The sequence below is a fragment of the Rhinopithecus bieti genome, unplaced genomic scaffold (assembly GCF_001698545.2).
Source record: "Rhinopithecus bieti isolate Rb0 unplaced genomic scaffold, ASM169854v2 scaffold_5216, whole genome shotgun sequence".
NCBI lineage: Eukaryota > Metazoa > Chordata > Mammalia > Primates > Cercopithecidae > Rhinopithecus > Rhinopithecus bieti.
This window is the reverse complement of record NW_016805021.1, coordinates 1,012,464-1,028,436: the sequence shown is the minus strand read 5'-3', so window position 1 is coordinate 1,028,436 and position 15,973 is coordinate 1,012,464. Positions and strand designations below refer to the sequence as shown.

At 38.3% G+C, this 15,973-nt stretch overlaps 1 protein-coding gene across 2 annotated transcripts in view; it reads right to left on the bottom strand.

Moving 5' to 3' along the window:
• TENT2 (terminal nucleotidyltransferase 2) overlaps positions 1-11,486 on the bottom strand; it is a 78,330-nt gene extending 66,844 nt beyond the window's left edge. The window contains exons 1-5 of one of the 2 annotated variants that reach the window (XM_017870907.1): positions 11,128-11,486; positions 10,819-10,883; positions 4,168-4,341; positions 3,865-3,954; positions 433-670 (exon numbers count right to left, since the gene is read on the bottom strand). In XM_017870907.1, the coding sequence (XP_017726396.1) occupies positions 433-670; positions 3,865-3,954; positions 4,168-4,304 (465 nt within the window). In that variant the 5' untranslated portion in view covers positions 4,305-4,341; positions 10,819-10,883; positions 11,128-11,486. The remainder of the gene's footprint in view (positions 1-432; positions 671-3,864; positions 3,955-4,167; positions 4,342-10,818; positions 10,884-11,127) is intronic. The other variant, XM_017870908.1, reaches the window with a different exon arrangement.
• Positions 11,487-15,973: the final 4,487 nt, after the last annotated feature.

Here is a 15,973-nt window from a genome sequence, read left to right as displayed (position 1 = left end):
ACTTAACTGAAAATGTTTTTTATAAATGTTTTTGATAGATCTTTGTTGATTATATCACTTTGAATGTATTGTTTTTCTCAGTGACTCCCCAAAATAAAATGTGTTCTAACACTCTATTACAATAGCTACACGAAAACTTTTTTTTTTTCAGTAAGAACAAGTAACAGGAGAGTTCTCTAAACTAAGAAAGTATTTGGGTTCTAATAAAATTTTCATACATCAGGGAAAATCTGATTTTCCTGCACTTCTATAAAAGAATAGCTACCAAAAATCAGAAGTAATGTTTATACAGAAAATTAGGCTGAATAGTACTTTAAACATTGCAAGAAAAAAACGCATGTTCTACTTAATCCAGGATATTAAATATTTTGATTAATACATTATTTATACTAAATTCCCAAAAGGCAAAACTAAAATCTACATTATTATTACCTTATCTTTGGCCTCAGGCAGTGTGATTTCTCTAGGTTCTAAAAATGGTATTTCTCGAAAAGGTGGAACACATCTGACTATATCTGGTACAAAATGTGTATGAAACAATGGCGGCATTGAGTATCTTCGTTCACCTGATAAAGGCACTATCTGGTTAACTACAGTTGGCTCTTGGTGGGGTGAATGGAAACGTTGCCGTTTACCGTCAAGAGGAAGGTTTTTTTCATCGCTTAATCTCCTGAAAACAAGCAATATACCTTAGTAATTAAAGATACAACTTTTGATAACAAAAGCAATTAAAATATATAAATATCATAAGAGATGACAATATTATGATTCTTTCAGTAAGGTCACATTATTAGCTTTATATGGCTCTTAAAAATATTCATGTTCAGCACAAGAAATGCCTCTCAACACCTTAGAAAAAAATTGTGATAATGCAGACAGAAAAAACTGCATGTATATATTGAAGTTAGTCTCCCATATTTGAACTACCCCAATGTTTCATCTCAGTAGTGAAAACTTTGTAGGAAAAGTTCTATTTATAGAATTACTAAGAAGAAAAGATCCACACTATAACATATGGAAGATAAGATTAAGTGAGTTGAGTGCTAGTTATAAAAAAGGGCTCTTTGAATACACCTATGTTCTGACTCATCAGCAGGAAAGACCAAATTAACAGACACTTTTCAATAAAGCTATAAAGACACTGGACAAACGAAGAAATTCAAAAAAGAGCTGCAACTCAGATAATATTATTTTACTAATATTAAATTTCTTGGGAATAATCAAGGTATTTTGATTATATAGAAGAAAAGCCTTGTTTTTCAGGAGGAATAAGCTGACATGTTTTAAGGTAAAATAAAATGGTGTCAACAATTTTCTTTTATATATGTTCTGGAAAAAAAGCAGGTGGGCCAAAAAAAAAAAAAAGAGAAAGAATCAAATTTACACTTTTAACTCATTGGAATCTCAGGCCAAAAGGCATACAGTATTTCACTTAATATTATTCTTTAAATTTTTCTGGAGGTTTAAATATTTGCAAAATAAAAAGGGAAAAATCATTAAAGAGTAAATATTTGTTGGGAAAAAAGACATTAACTTCATTGATATATTAAGTTGTTCATGTAGGTAATACTTTATGACACAGAAAATGATCCAATTCCTTTAAAGCCTGAAAACTCTATGGGTCATAGAATGTTTTTTTCTTTTTTTTGTTTTTTTAGACAGAGTCTTGCTCTGTCGCCAGGTGGGAGTGCAGTGGCGCGATCTCGGCTCACTGCAACCTCTGCCTCCACGGTTCCAGCTATTCTCCTGCCTCAGCCTCCTGAGTAGCTGGGCCTACAGGCACCCGCCACCACGCCAAGCTAATTTTTGTGTTTTTTAGTCGAGATGGGGTTTCACCATGTTGGCCAGGCTGGTCTTGAAATCCTGACCTCAAACGATCCACCCACCTCGGCCTCCCAAAGCACTGGGATTGCAGGCATGAGCCATTGCACCTGGCCCATAGAAGATTTTTTAACACTCCTCTGCGATTATGTGAATTTCTCTCCTTGACAGATCTGCAAAATAAGTGGAACCCCTACTCACAGGTAAAGTATACAGTGCTAAATGCATAAAAGTATATTTAATAATTTTAAACATAAAAGTCTCTTAGAGAGCTGTATATGCTGAATATCTTCTAATGAGAATGCCAATTTTAATTTTAAAAATATGTTTAACTACAAATTAATTGGAGATTTTTGTTGTTGTTTTTTGAGACAGAGTCTCACTCTGTCGCCCAGGCTGGAGTGCAATGGCGCGATCTCGGCTCACTGCAAGCTCCACCTCCCGGGTTCATGCTATTCTCCTGCCTCAGTTTCCTGAGTAGCTGGGATTACAGGCAAGTGCCACCACACCCGGCTACTTTTTTGTATTTTTAGTAGAGACAGGGTTTCACCATGTTAGGACGGTCTCAATCTCCTGACCTCGTGATCTGCCTGCCTTGGCCTCCCAAAGTGCTGGGATTACAGGCGTGAGCCACTGCGCCCGGTCTAATGGAGTTTATTTGCATTCTTAATTCACAAATTGGCTATGAAGGCAATTTCTAAAAAACAAAATCTGAATAAAGTCAATACTATTAGAATTATTATAAAATTTTCTCAATGACAATTTTGAAGAACAAACTGTAGTACTTATAAGCAAATGACTCAGAGACATACAACATTTCAAATCCCAGCTATGTCACTTCTGAGTAACTAGTTACTTAACCTTTGTGTGAGTCAGCTTTCTCCTCAACAGGCAAGGGATAGTACCTACCTCAGTGTTATGTGATTTAATCAAACCATTAATTGTAAAGGCTTAGAATAATGATTACTACATAATAAGCAATTAATAATTCCTAGTTAGTGTTATTATTTTTTTTTTTACGGCACCTTGTTCGCCGATAGGGTTATTTTTTTATGGGACGTAAAGGTTATAGAATGTTTATATAGGTTTTTAACTAACAGTGGTATCTTTCAAATATTGCCGAATGTTATTTTAACAACCACCTCTCAAGTTCTGTTATATTTTGTAATAAATGAATTTCTTTTAATCAAATAGATTAAAATTAATTGACTCCTGACTTGACTATAGGAAGTTTTATGTCACACAGAAATTTTCACTACAATGTTTGTTATCATGGAACCTTACCTGTGTAGGATGTAGATAAATCAAAACATAAAGTTTACTAGAAAGAAAATGTTATAATTGTGTCCCCCTAGAAAATCAAAAGCTGAAGTCCTAAGCCCCAGGAGCTCAAAATGTGACTGTATTTGGAGAGAGGACCTCTTAAAAGTTACCTGAGTTACAGTGGGGCCTTTAAGATGAACCTTAATCCAGTATGACTGGTGTCCTTAGAAGAGATGAGGACACAGAAAACACAGGGAAACAACCATATTAAGACCCAGTGACAACGCAGCCTTCTACAAGGCAAGAAAAGAAGCCTCAGAAGAAACCAACCCTGCCAACACCTTGATCTAGCCTCCAGAGTTGTAAGAAAATAAATTTCTGTTGTGTAAGCCACCCAATGTGTGGTACATTGTTACGGCAACCCTACCCTAGCAAATGAATACAGAAGGCCATCTCATTTAGTTAAAAAATCTCAATTAAAAAGTGGTTTTCTGAGGAAACTTAGTTTTATTCTAGAAAAAGCAAACCTGGAATGTAGAAAAGGGGAGATCTCATGTAGGGCAGAAACAAACATATAATAAAGCAGGAACAAATCAACAAAAGAACCCCTAAAATTTTTAAATGCAAAAAATGTTAAAATTCCATGACTGATCTGATCGTACAGGTCCCAGAAAACAAAATACAGGGCATAGGGTCCATACAACATTAATTCAAGATACACTGTTACAGAGTTCTCAGAAACGCAAAAATATTCTTTTAAAATAATTAAGAAGTACTTACTTCCTTCCTCGAAATAATGGGGAAGCTGAGGTCTGTATTGGACTGACATTTCCATATGTCAGCTGCTGTAATGACACAGCTCTAGACAAGCTATCAAAATCAAAGAAAAGAACAGTAATAATATACACATTTTTTTCTTTAAAAACAAAACCAATCTCTTAAAAAAAATTAAATACTTCCCTATCAAAAAAAAAACATATGACAATATATTCTCCGCCTTCGAAAGTTTCATACAAAAAGGGTTTATGTCAAATAGAAAATGAAATTTACCAACAACATAGGCCAAAATATCACCATACTTACTCTGCATTCTGAAAGTTGAACTGTGCATCTATAAGCTGCTGGTGTGAATAAACAGTAGGTGACAGGGTAAAGAAGTTATTATGTTGTTGATGATTTGGAGTGAAGGGTGGGCGACCCAAAATTGAGTTTGGGAACATGCTCTTGTTCACTGGAAGTGAACATGTATTCTTCTACCTAGGATAATTTAAAAAGACAATACTAAATTATTATAGCTTAAAGATACTAAACACTCCTATTATCCAGCAACTTAAAACAACTAGTTATCAAGTTACAAATTTTATTTGCAAAGTTAAATAGGTCTCCTAAGTGCCACTATACGTAACAAAAGGAAACTAACAATAAATTCTAAATCTAAGATTAACATTGTTCAGATGCAAGATACAAGCACATTTCTAATTTTCTGATGAATTTACCCTAATACATTTACCCTCATATCAACAAATCTTTTAGAAAATCAAGTTATCACCTGACATTAATAAAATCCCACAGATTCTTACATTTATTCTCAACCTAATTTATACAAAGGTATAAACCATCACATGACACCCTGATTCCTAGAATTTGGTTCTTACAGGTCTGATCAAATAAGGAATGGATTTTATATTGTCTTAACAATTTATAAGATTCTGAGATTCCCCTCAAAGTCTACATAATTTATATAAAAGATTTCCAATAAAAGAGGGCTCTGCTCCATAGGAATAGGGAAAAACTATACAAAGCAATCAGAATCCTTCACTGATCCAGGGAGGAGAGTAGACATTTATTCTTTGCAATGACTCATACACCAAGGCTGTAGTCTTACAAAGGATTGGATAAGGTAATAAACTAAAAACGAGTATCAGGTAAAGTCTACAAAGAAAAATAGGACCCCTCAACCCACTTTCTCAAAGCAAGCAATTAGAAAATTCCTATGAAAAAACAAAATGAGAGAGAAAACTATGTAACATAGTACCAAGAGAACCTGTAACATAATAATACTTGGGAGTGCATCAAGAAAATGTCAAGCTAGCTACCTAATCAACTGAACATGAAGCCTACTAGTTGACAGGCCCTACCCACGCATTTTTAGAGTTTCTAATTAGACTCCTGATAGTCTCACTCAAAAGAGGCATCCATGGATCACAGAAGAAAAATAAAACCTGGGAATAAACAGAAACAATGTCAGGAACAAACGAACACTCAAAAAAAAAGAAAAAAAAAAATCTCAGATTAATGAAAAGACATTGTATATATATAACAAGCATATGCTATTTAAAAAGAAAGGGGCCAGGTGAGGTGGCTCACACCTACAATCCCAGCACTCTGGGAGGCAGAGGTGGGAGGATTACTTGAGCTCAGGAATTCAAGATTATCCTGGGCAACAAAGTGAGACCCTGTCTCTATAAAAAATCAAAATTAGCCAGGCACAATAGTGTGTGCCTATGGTCCCAGTTACACAGGAGGCTGAGGTGGGAGGACTGCTTGAGTCTAGGAGGTCAAGGCTGTAGTGAACCATATTCATGCCACTGCATTCCAGCCTGGGTGATAGGGCAAGACCCTATCTCAAAAAAATAAAATAAAAAGGCTGTGGGAAATTATAAAATTGAAAGCAGAACTATCCAGCAGAAAGTTAAAAAGTAACTTTGAGGAAATGTATTAGAAAGACCGAAAAGAAAAAGTTGGTAGGAGCAGGAAGGAGGCAAGACAACACAAGAGAAAACAGAAGACTATTAAACTATGTAATCTAACATTATAACAGAAGGTCCAGGAAGAACGGAAAAAAACACAGGACATTACCTAACAAATAAAACAAAAAAATGCCAAAGACTGAAAGACACCAATCCCCAGATTGAAAGGACCTAAAGAGTACAAAGTACAGTAAAAAAGTTACATGTCAAGGTACATTATACTGAAATTTCAGAATATTACACAAAAAAAGGAAGTTTATGAAATATTCCAGAAGGGGAAAATGGTATAAACAAAGCTCAAGCAATCAAAATGGCTTTGGACTTCTCAATAGCACAGGACATGAACTCATGACTTCAAATCTCTGATGGAAATGCTCTCAGGCTGAAATTCTATACCTAGCTGTACTATCAAAATGCAAGGGCAACTAGAAACATTCTTAGACAGGTAAGTTATCAAAAAAGAAAACGAAAACCTGGAATCCAGAAAAAGGGAGATCTGATGTAGGGCAGAAACAAAGTAAATTCCCCAAGATGACAGTGTTGGGAAGCTAACAGTTCAAGTTAGAACAGGAGGATGCAGGGCTTCAAGAAGATATCTAAGTTAAAAAAAAAAAAATCAACTGGTAGATTACCTGATGTATTTGACTATAGAGAAAAGTTCTGTTAACAGAGTAGAAATAATTTTAGAAATATAGAAAAGTAGCTAGTTAAAAATAAATTACCAAAGAAAAAAACACTCAATAGGTAATATAAAAAAGGCAATATAATCATAGTTACCTACCTGACTCTTACAATAAAGATTGAATATACTGATTCTTTTAACTGAGCTACTATGTAAAATTTATTATATATTATTTATTTATATATGACATTATATTATACATTTGTGTTTATATATCACAAGTTTTATATGGAGGATGACAGACGGTACAAAAAGTGCTAAATACTCATTTGCAGTAAATATAAATCAAAAGAATGACGTATAGAAGCTTTACTTTTCTTTTTTTTTTTTTAACAACAGAGAAAAATAAAACTAGGTAGCCAGAAGAATTGAAATAGTCGCCTCTGGGGATTGTGACCAGGAGGGCTGGAAAAAACTACAAGAGACAACAGGGAAGAGAAAGAAAGATCTGGGAAGAAATAAATAAATCCCTCACAAACATCGTTCCTTGTTTTTTCAATTCCATAAGATTAAAATTCCCTAGGTTGGCCACAGATAACAAGGCTCACCAGTCCAGGGTTCATAACAGACTATGGACAAAATTCTATGAACCACCATCAGACCTCATCCCAAATGCCTGACTCTAATTTGGACTAGAGACAAAGTCAACCTCCAGAACACAAGTCTGTCAACTTTCTTTAGCAGACCCTTATGTCTTTTTATAAGAGATTTTTAAAAAAGAAAATAATCCTATCATATTTCCTTACCTGTACACCTTAGCTTCTTCAGAGGAAATGGACAAGTATGTCGAACTAAGCAGTATTCCAGGGAATCCCCTAGTAAAAATACATACAATAATCCTGGGCTGGGCAGTTGCTCATCCCTGTAATCCCACAACTTTGGGGAGGCTGAGGCAGGCAGATTTTTTGAGCCCAGGAGTTAAGAGACCAGCCTGGGCAACATGGTAAAATCTCATCTCTACAACAAATACAAAAATTAGGCCGCACGCAGTGGCACACACCTATAATCTCAGCATTTTGGGAGGCCAAAGCAGATGGATCATCTAAGATAAGGAGTTCACGACCAGCCTGACTGACATGGTGAAATCCCTACTAAATACAAAAAAAAAATTGCCAGGCGTGGTGGCACATGTCTGTAATCCCAGCTACTTGGGAGACTGAGACAGGAGAATCGCTTGTACCTGGGAGGCGGAGGTTGCAGTGAACCAAGATCGCACAACTGCCGCCCTCCAGCCTAGGCAACAAGAGCAAAACTCCGTCTCAAAAAAAAAAAAAAAAAAAAATTAGGCCAGGTACAGTGGCTCATGCCTATAATTCCAACACTTTGGGAGGATGAGGTGGGCAGATCACCTGAGGTCAGGAGTTCAAGAACAGCCTGGTCAACAAGGCAAAACCCGCCTCTACTAAAAATACAAAATTAGCTAGCATGGTGGCAGGCACCTGTAATCCCAGGTACTTGGGAGGCTGAGGCAGGGGAATCGCTTAAACCGTGCAGGAAGAGGTCACTGTGAACGGAGATCACACCACTGCACTCCAGCCTGGGTGAAAGAACGAGACTTCGTCTCAAAAAAAAAAACAAAAAAACGAGACACAACAAAAATTAGCCAGGTGTGGTGGTGTGCATCTGAAGTCCCAGCTATTCCGGAGGCTGGGGTGTGAGGATCACTTAAGCCAGGGAGACACAGGTTGGAGTGAGCCAAGGAGACTGTGCCACTGCACTCCAGCCTGGTCAACGGCTGGAGTTTTGAGACCCTGTCTCAAAAACAAAAAAAAGAAAAAAGAAAAATATTGGATTGCCAGATTCAAGGTGGGCAATGAACACTTTTCATCCTTTGCTCAGGCTCACACTCTTTCTTGGCCTTTTTTAACCCAGGTTCCCTAACCTAATTTCCCATAAAACACAGGATCCTACTTCATAGGATTTATGAGAAAATGCTATTAAAACACAATTCACTGTAACAAATTTTGCTTGATAGACACTTGTTTATACCTATAAAAAACATGCTGCTTTTCCTCTATAACTGAATAAGGTCCATGTATGTTAAGATTTGAAGATCCAAAATGGCATTAAGAGCCCCGGCCTCACCTTGTTTCCATCCTATACACAGCCAAAACCAAACTAAGAATAAATCTAAAGATGTCTTGGGGCCCAGAACTACTCTACAAAGTTAATGACCAAATTATCCCCAGCTTAAAAACTTAGAATGAGTCCACAGCCAGACGTTCACTCTGGGGCAGAAATCTAGTTCAGCCTATCCCAAATTCCCAGAAATGTATCAAGCCCTGGAGCCCCCGCAAAACAGGATCTGTCAGCCTCTCCTCAGTATGAATTTTGGCCCTCAAGTCAGGCTCTTAAGGAAGGCAGACTTCAAGTAGGGGAAAATCATTCCGAGGCACTCATTCTATGTTCACCAATATAGGTATTCCGAAAGACATCTAGAGTTAAGGAAGTAAATGAAACGCCCATGAACTTCTATTCCTTTTCTCTAATATATTTCACATTGATTTCGATGAAAATAAAAATAACATCAAAACAATTATCTATCATAAACAACATAATCATTTTTTAAACAGAATGTAGAGTTTCACAAAATAAAATACAGTAAAACTATTACTATAACAGAAATAAGGGGATCTCCACAAAATTTTAAATCTTCATTTTCTTCATACTCTGAATGAAAGATTTCTTCAGTCAGTAGGGATTCGTTATATAAAACATTACTCCACATTAACTGTGGTCTTCTACTATCTTCCATGTGACAAATTTTATGAGAGATACATAAAATCCAGATATTGGCAATACCCAATTTTCCTTACCTTAAAAGTTATCAGTTCCACAATCTGTACTTGACCATAAAATAGTATACTGGTATTTGCCTTATGGAGAAAACCTTAAAGACTGTTTCCTAAGGTGGACCCAATGGGAGATTACACAGGTTTACGTGAAACAAGGCAGTGAAAGAGTAGATTAATTCGGCCGGGCACGGTGGCTCACACCTGTAATCCCAGCACTTTGGGAGGTCCAGGCGGACGGATCAACCTGAGGTCAGGAGTTCGAAACCAGCCTGGCCAACATGGTGAAACCCCGTCTCTACTAAAAAATACAAAAATCAGCTGCGCATGGTGGCACGCGCCTGTAATCCCAGCTACTCCGCAGGCTGAGGCAGGAGAATCGCTTGAACCCAGGAGGCGGAGGCTGCAGTGAGCCGAGATCGTGCCACTGCACTCCAGCCTGGGTGACAAGATCAAGACTCCGTCTTAAAAAAAAAAAAAAAAAAGTAGATTAATTCCTAGCAATTTCTAGTGATAAAGCATTTGGTCCTGTAATTTGCAACCTGGAATTTCTGTCCTCAACTTGACCTCTCCTCCAACAAATTAGAGAACACTCAAGGTTATATATAATTCCTTCATCAGATTCTTTGAAAAGCAGAATATACCTAGTATAAAAACCAGAACTGTACTGGGAAACCAAGATACTGTCCATTTTGTCCAAATACCTTCGATCCCTCAAACCCACTTCTTTTCTCCACATTACGAAAAATCCAATTCCTAAATCCTGCCAACCCACTGTGAAAACCACTTCCAGGTTTTAAACAGGATATTCCCTTTGGCTAAGAACTGAATTACACCCAAGTCTTCAAAAAATAATCTAGTCACATGGCTCCAAACGGGCATTTCTTAAACAACTCATAAATGGCCTGTTTCACATGGAGGCTGTTACAGGACATTTCCAGGCATAATTAATAGGCATAATTAGGGCTATTCACACCAACAAAGTAACGTCACTATTACTGGCTATTAATCAGTATAAATTAATAGCCTTATGGCTGCTAATCAGTACGTGTTGGAAGCCTTGTGGTACTGAACAATACAATATGAAGATATTTACAAAAGTTAACTGTTACCTGTAATATAAAAACACAGATTTAGTGATCAGTTACAATCTCTTTCCTCACAAAATCATACACTGCACATCTGTTATTAAGATTGTGTTTAACAGTTTCCCTTTGTTTCTTCTCTGGTCACCCTAATGAAAAACATCTGCTATTTTAAACAAAGAGTTGAAAGAGGTAAGACAATTCAGAGAATCCATAAGTTGTGAGACACATAAGCCTTTCGTGTTCTCACCTTGAGAGACGAAAAGCCTTTCTACAAAGGCTGAACAAGAAAAGAAACGTACACAACTAACAGTCTTAACCTGTGCATTTTCCTATAAGTGAAAAGCTGAGGCAATTTCATGCCATTTAATTAAGCCTTAAAAGATAAATGCCTTTTAAATTTTTTAATTAATCCAGTTATTTACCTTAGTTCTTTACCACCCTTTGAAACACCATGCAGGGGTCCCAAGACTATCTTCCTCTTTTGGTCCTGGAGTGGCGGACGAGGGAGTACGCGAGAACAAGAAAAACGAGTAAGCAAAGTAAGCGGTCCTAAGATTCTTCAAAATGTACAAGCAGCCCAGGGGCCGCCCATAAACTTGGAATAACCAAGAGATACTGCCGGAACCTCCCACGCAAAACAAAACGCTACCGTTTCGGAAAAAGTTTCCCGCGCCCCGCCCCCGACCTGGGCCTACACCGCTGCGTTCCTCTCCGAAACCCCCTAAACTCACAGGTGTCCTCCGGGAAGGGCTAAGCAGGGCCTACCAGCACTGCCCGCTCAGAAGCTCCAAGGCCCGAGCGGGGACGGCTGGGCGTACTCGGTCGTAGCTTTCTCCCGAATCAAAGGAGGTAGTGGTGGCCCGTGGGGCAGCTAGGCCCAGCTCCGACCCTGCCTGCGATCTAACCCCCGGCACGGCTGCCAGGGGAGGAGTAACACAATCAAAGATGATAGGGGCCGAAAGGATTTAGAAGGTTGGGGCCGTGGCAAAAGCGGAAGACCAAAAGTCGCAGAAAGAGCGGCGTAGAAAACCCTGTCAAAAACACCCGGAAGATCGACGTGACCCCGGATGAGAATAGGCTGCGGGGAGCGAGAGGTCACACTTCCGCTACTTCCGGTAGCGCCCTCCCTCCCGCCTTCTATGAGCGCTTTGCTTGAATGCGCAGGCGCAAGACAGCTGGATTTGGAAGGAGGTGGTTTCTTAATTGCTGCCAGCACCAGTTGGGAAAGTGTTAGGACTGTACTAGGAGGAGAGGGGAGCAGGCAGTCGCCGGAGGGCCACTTCTGGGCCCCTTGTGTGAACTCGCGTGCAGCTGTTCTAACTCTAACAAACGTTTTCCGTGGGTCCTTCATGTCTTGGCGGAGTGACTTGTCCCCAGAGAAGCCTTTCTTTAACCAATGTTCCTCTACTCTTCTGCCCCGGAGCAACATTAAGTTTTATCTGTTCTTTTGCCCCTTCAGTAACCTGAGAGCGTCTTTGGAAGGAAAATGCTTCCTTTGGCTGAACGCGGTGGCTCACGCCTGTAATCCTAGCACTTTGACCGGCCGAGGCGGGCGGATCACGAGGTCAGGAGTTCGAGACCAGCCTGGCCAACATGGTGAAACCCTATCTTTACTAAAAATACAAAAATTAGCTGGCATGGTGGCGCGCGCCTGTAATCCCAGCTACTCAGGAGGCCGAGGCTGGAGAGTCGCTTGAACCCGGGAGGCGGAGGTTGCAGTGAGCCGAGATGGAGCCACTGCACTCCATCCTGGGCGATAGAGCGAGACTCCGTCTCAAAAAAAAAAAAAAAAAAATGCTTTCTTTAAAGCCCTGCCCATAGTAATAGCTGGCATTCACTAATTCAACCAATATTTATTGATACCGCCTCTTGAGTGAGCTTTAGTAGTTCATAGAAATGTCCAAATTGTTTAATAATGCAAATCTGTTAGCTGTATTCCTTTATTGTCCACTTAATGGCTATAAAATCTGACCCCTCCGGTTCTGAAATTGGTAATTTGTGTGTCTTCTTTTTTTCTGATCGACATGGCGAGGGGCCTCTCAATTTTACGAATCTCAAATCTCAAAGCCTGTTTTTGCTTTCTTGGATTTTCTCTACTGGTTTTCTGTTTTCTATTTTATTGATTTCTGCTCTTGTGTTTATTGTTTCCTTTATTCTGCTATTTTTTAATTTTTAAATTTATTGTTTTGTTTCTCTAGTTTCTTAACTCAGAAACTGATGACCACTAATTTTAGATGTCTCTTGTTTCTACAAGGCATTTGGTGTGATAAGTGTCCCTCTATACTGTTTTAGCTACATCCCACATATTTTGATATGTTGTATTTTCATTTTCCTTCATTTCGAAATACTTTGTAATTTCCCTATTGCTTTCTTTTTTTGACCATGGGTTTCTCGTGTTTTTCGTAAGTGGAGGAGTTTTCCGGATAGCTGCCTGTTACTGATTTCTGATTTTGTGATCAGAGAAGATGCTTCGTACAGTATTAATAATTTTAAACTTATTGACACTTGTTCTGTGGCCCAGAGTATAGTCTGTCTTGGTAAATATTCACTATGCATTTGAAATGAATGTGTTTTTTGCAGTTGTTGGATGGAGTGTTCTATAAATGTCAGTCATGTCAAGTTGGTTGATATTAGTGTTCAAATCTATATCCTTTCTGATTTACTGTCTACTTACTCTACTAATTATTGAGAGTATTGAAATTTCTGACTATTACTGGTTTTTTTCTATTGTAATTCTATCAATTTCTGCTTCATGTACTTTGAAACTCTGCTATTAGTTGCATAAACATAGTTACTCTCCTATTTGTATGAATTTATCCTTTACGAAAATTTCATCACTATGAAATTATCCACTTTACAAATGACCCTCCTTTTTCCTGACAATGTTCTTTGCTTTGAAGTATATTTTGTCTGATAGTATTACAGCCACTTAGGCTTTCTTTTGTATGGTTTTAACATGGTATATATAAGAAAAACATAATTCCAATTCTACATAAAGTCCTCCAGAAAATTGAAGAGGAGGGAATACTTCCCAGCTTATTCTATAGGGCCAGCATTAAACTAATACCCAAACTCTAGATATTAAACAAGTATACTGTGGACCAATATCTCTCATAAGCATAATATGCACAATTCTAGTCACTTTTATTTCACAGTATATAAAAAAAGAATACATTATAGCCAAACAGAGGTTTATCCTAGGAATGCGAGGTTGAATTAGCATTTTATTGACCATAAAAGAGTATACTGGTATTTGTCTTATGGAGAAAACCTTAAAGACTGTTTCCTAAGGTGGACCCAATGGGAGATTATACAGGTTTACATGAGACAAAGCAGTAAAAGAGTAGATTATATATATAAAAAAAAAAAGATATATAAATATGTAAAAAATATATTAAAAAAGATAATACATTATAGGTCCAAACAGGGGCTTATCCTAGGAATGCAAGGTTGAATTAGCATTGGTAAATCAAGCAATATTTACAGACTAAAAAAGAAAAACCATTTGATAATCTCAATACATGCAGCAAATGTATTGGACAAAATCCAATATCCATTCCTAAAATTACAAGGAAACTTCCTCAACTTAATAGAGAGTGTGTATAAAAAGCATCACACTTAATGGTGAAGAACAATGCTTTCACCTTAAGATCAGGAACAAGGCAATGATTTCTGCTCTGACAACTTTTGTTCAATATTGTACTGAGGATTCTAGCCTGTGCAATAAGGCAAGGAAGAAAAAAGGCATTCAAATTAGAAAAGAAGTAAAACTGGTTTTATTTGTAGGTGACATGTTGAAAACTCTGGCACAAGATCTACAAAAAACTATCAGATCAAATAAATGACCAAACCAAATGACTACAGGTCATAAAATCAATACACAAATGTCAATTGCATTTGTAGTACACTAGCAATGAACAATCTGAAATTGAAATTTAAAATACCATTTACAACAGCATCAAAAATACTTGAGGCAGGCATGGTGGCATGCATCTGTAGTCCCAGCTACTTGAGAGGCTGAGGCAGAGAATCACTTGAGCCCAGGAGTATGATGGCATCATCATAGCTCACTGCAGCCCCAGAAAGAGAATGGAAAGACAAGCCAAAAACTGAAGCAGCTATTTGCAAATCATGTATCTGATAAGAATGTGTCTGTGTGTGGTTTTGTTTTGCTTTTTTTGTTTTGTTTTGTTTTGTTTTTGAGACAGGGTCTCGCTGTGTCTCAGTAGAGCTGGAGTATAGTGGTATGCTCATGGCTCACTGCTACCTCAACCTCCCAGGCTCAAGTGATCCTCCCACCTTAGCTTCCTTAGTAGCTGGGACTACAGGTGTGCAGCACCATGCCTGGTTAATTATTGTATTTGTTACAGAGAATGGAGTTTCCCCATGTTGCCCAGGCTGGTCTCGAATTTCTTGGCTCAAGCAATCCACCTGCCTCAGCCTTTCTAAGTGCTGGGATTACAGGTGGGAGCCACCATTCCGGACCCTGGTAAAGAATTTGTATCCAGGCCGGGCGAGGTGGCTCACGCCTGTAATCCCAGCACTTTGGGAGGCCGAGGCAGGTGGATCACAAGATCAGGAGTTCGAGACCAGCCTCACCAATATGGTGAAACCCCGTCTCTACTAAAAGTACAAAAATTAGCCTGGCGTGGTGGCAGGCGCCTGTAGTCCCAGCTACTCAGGAGGCTGAAGCAGGAGAATCGCTTGAACCCAGGAGGCAGAGTTTGCAGTGAGCCAAGATCACACCATTGCACTCCACCCTGAGTGACAGGGCAAGACTCCATCTCACAAAAAAAAAAAAAGAAAAGAAAAAAAAGAATTTATATCCAGAGTATCTATTTTTTGAACTCTCATACCTCAATAATAACTCAAAAAACAAATGGCCAAAAGGTTTGAAGAGACACTTCATCAAAGAAGCCATATATGGATGACAATAAAGGCATGAAAAGATATGCAGCATCATTAGTCATTAGAAAAATACAGATGAAGAGAAAAATACAAATTAAGACCTCAACAACATATCCTACCTATTTAATGGTAAATTCCAAAAGACTAGTCATACCAAGAATTTGTCAGAACATAGAGCAACTGAAATTCATACACTACTAATGGGAATATGAAATGGTACAGCCACTTTGGAAAAAACTTGGGAAGTTTCTTAAAAGGGTAAGCATATGTTTGTTTGCATGTGATTCAGCCATTCCATCCCTAGGTATTTACTCAAAAGAAATGAAAGCACATGTCCACAGAAGGACTTGTACACAAATGTTCATAGCAACTGTATTTGTAATTGCCTGTAATCCCAACGCTTTGGGAGACCAAGGCAGGAGGATTGCTTGAGGCCAGGAGTTGGAGACCAGCCTGAGCAACATGGTGAAACCCTGTCTCTACTAAAAATAAATAGCAATCTCAGCTACTAGGGAGGTTGAAGAAGGACAATCATGTGAGCTTGGGAGGTGGAGGTTGCAGTGAGCTATGATCGCACCACTGCACTCCAACCTGGATGACACAACAAGACCCTGTCTCAAAAAAAAAAAAAAAAATCCAACAATTTGGAACACAAATACCCATTAACAG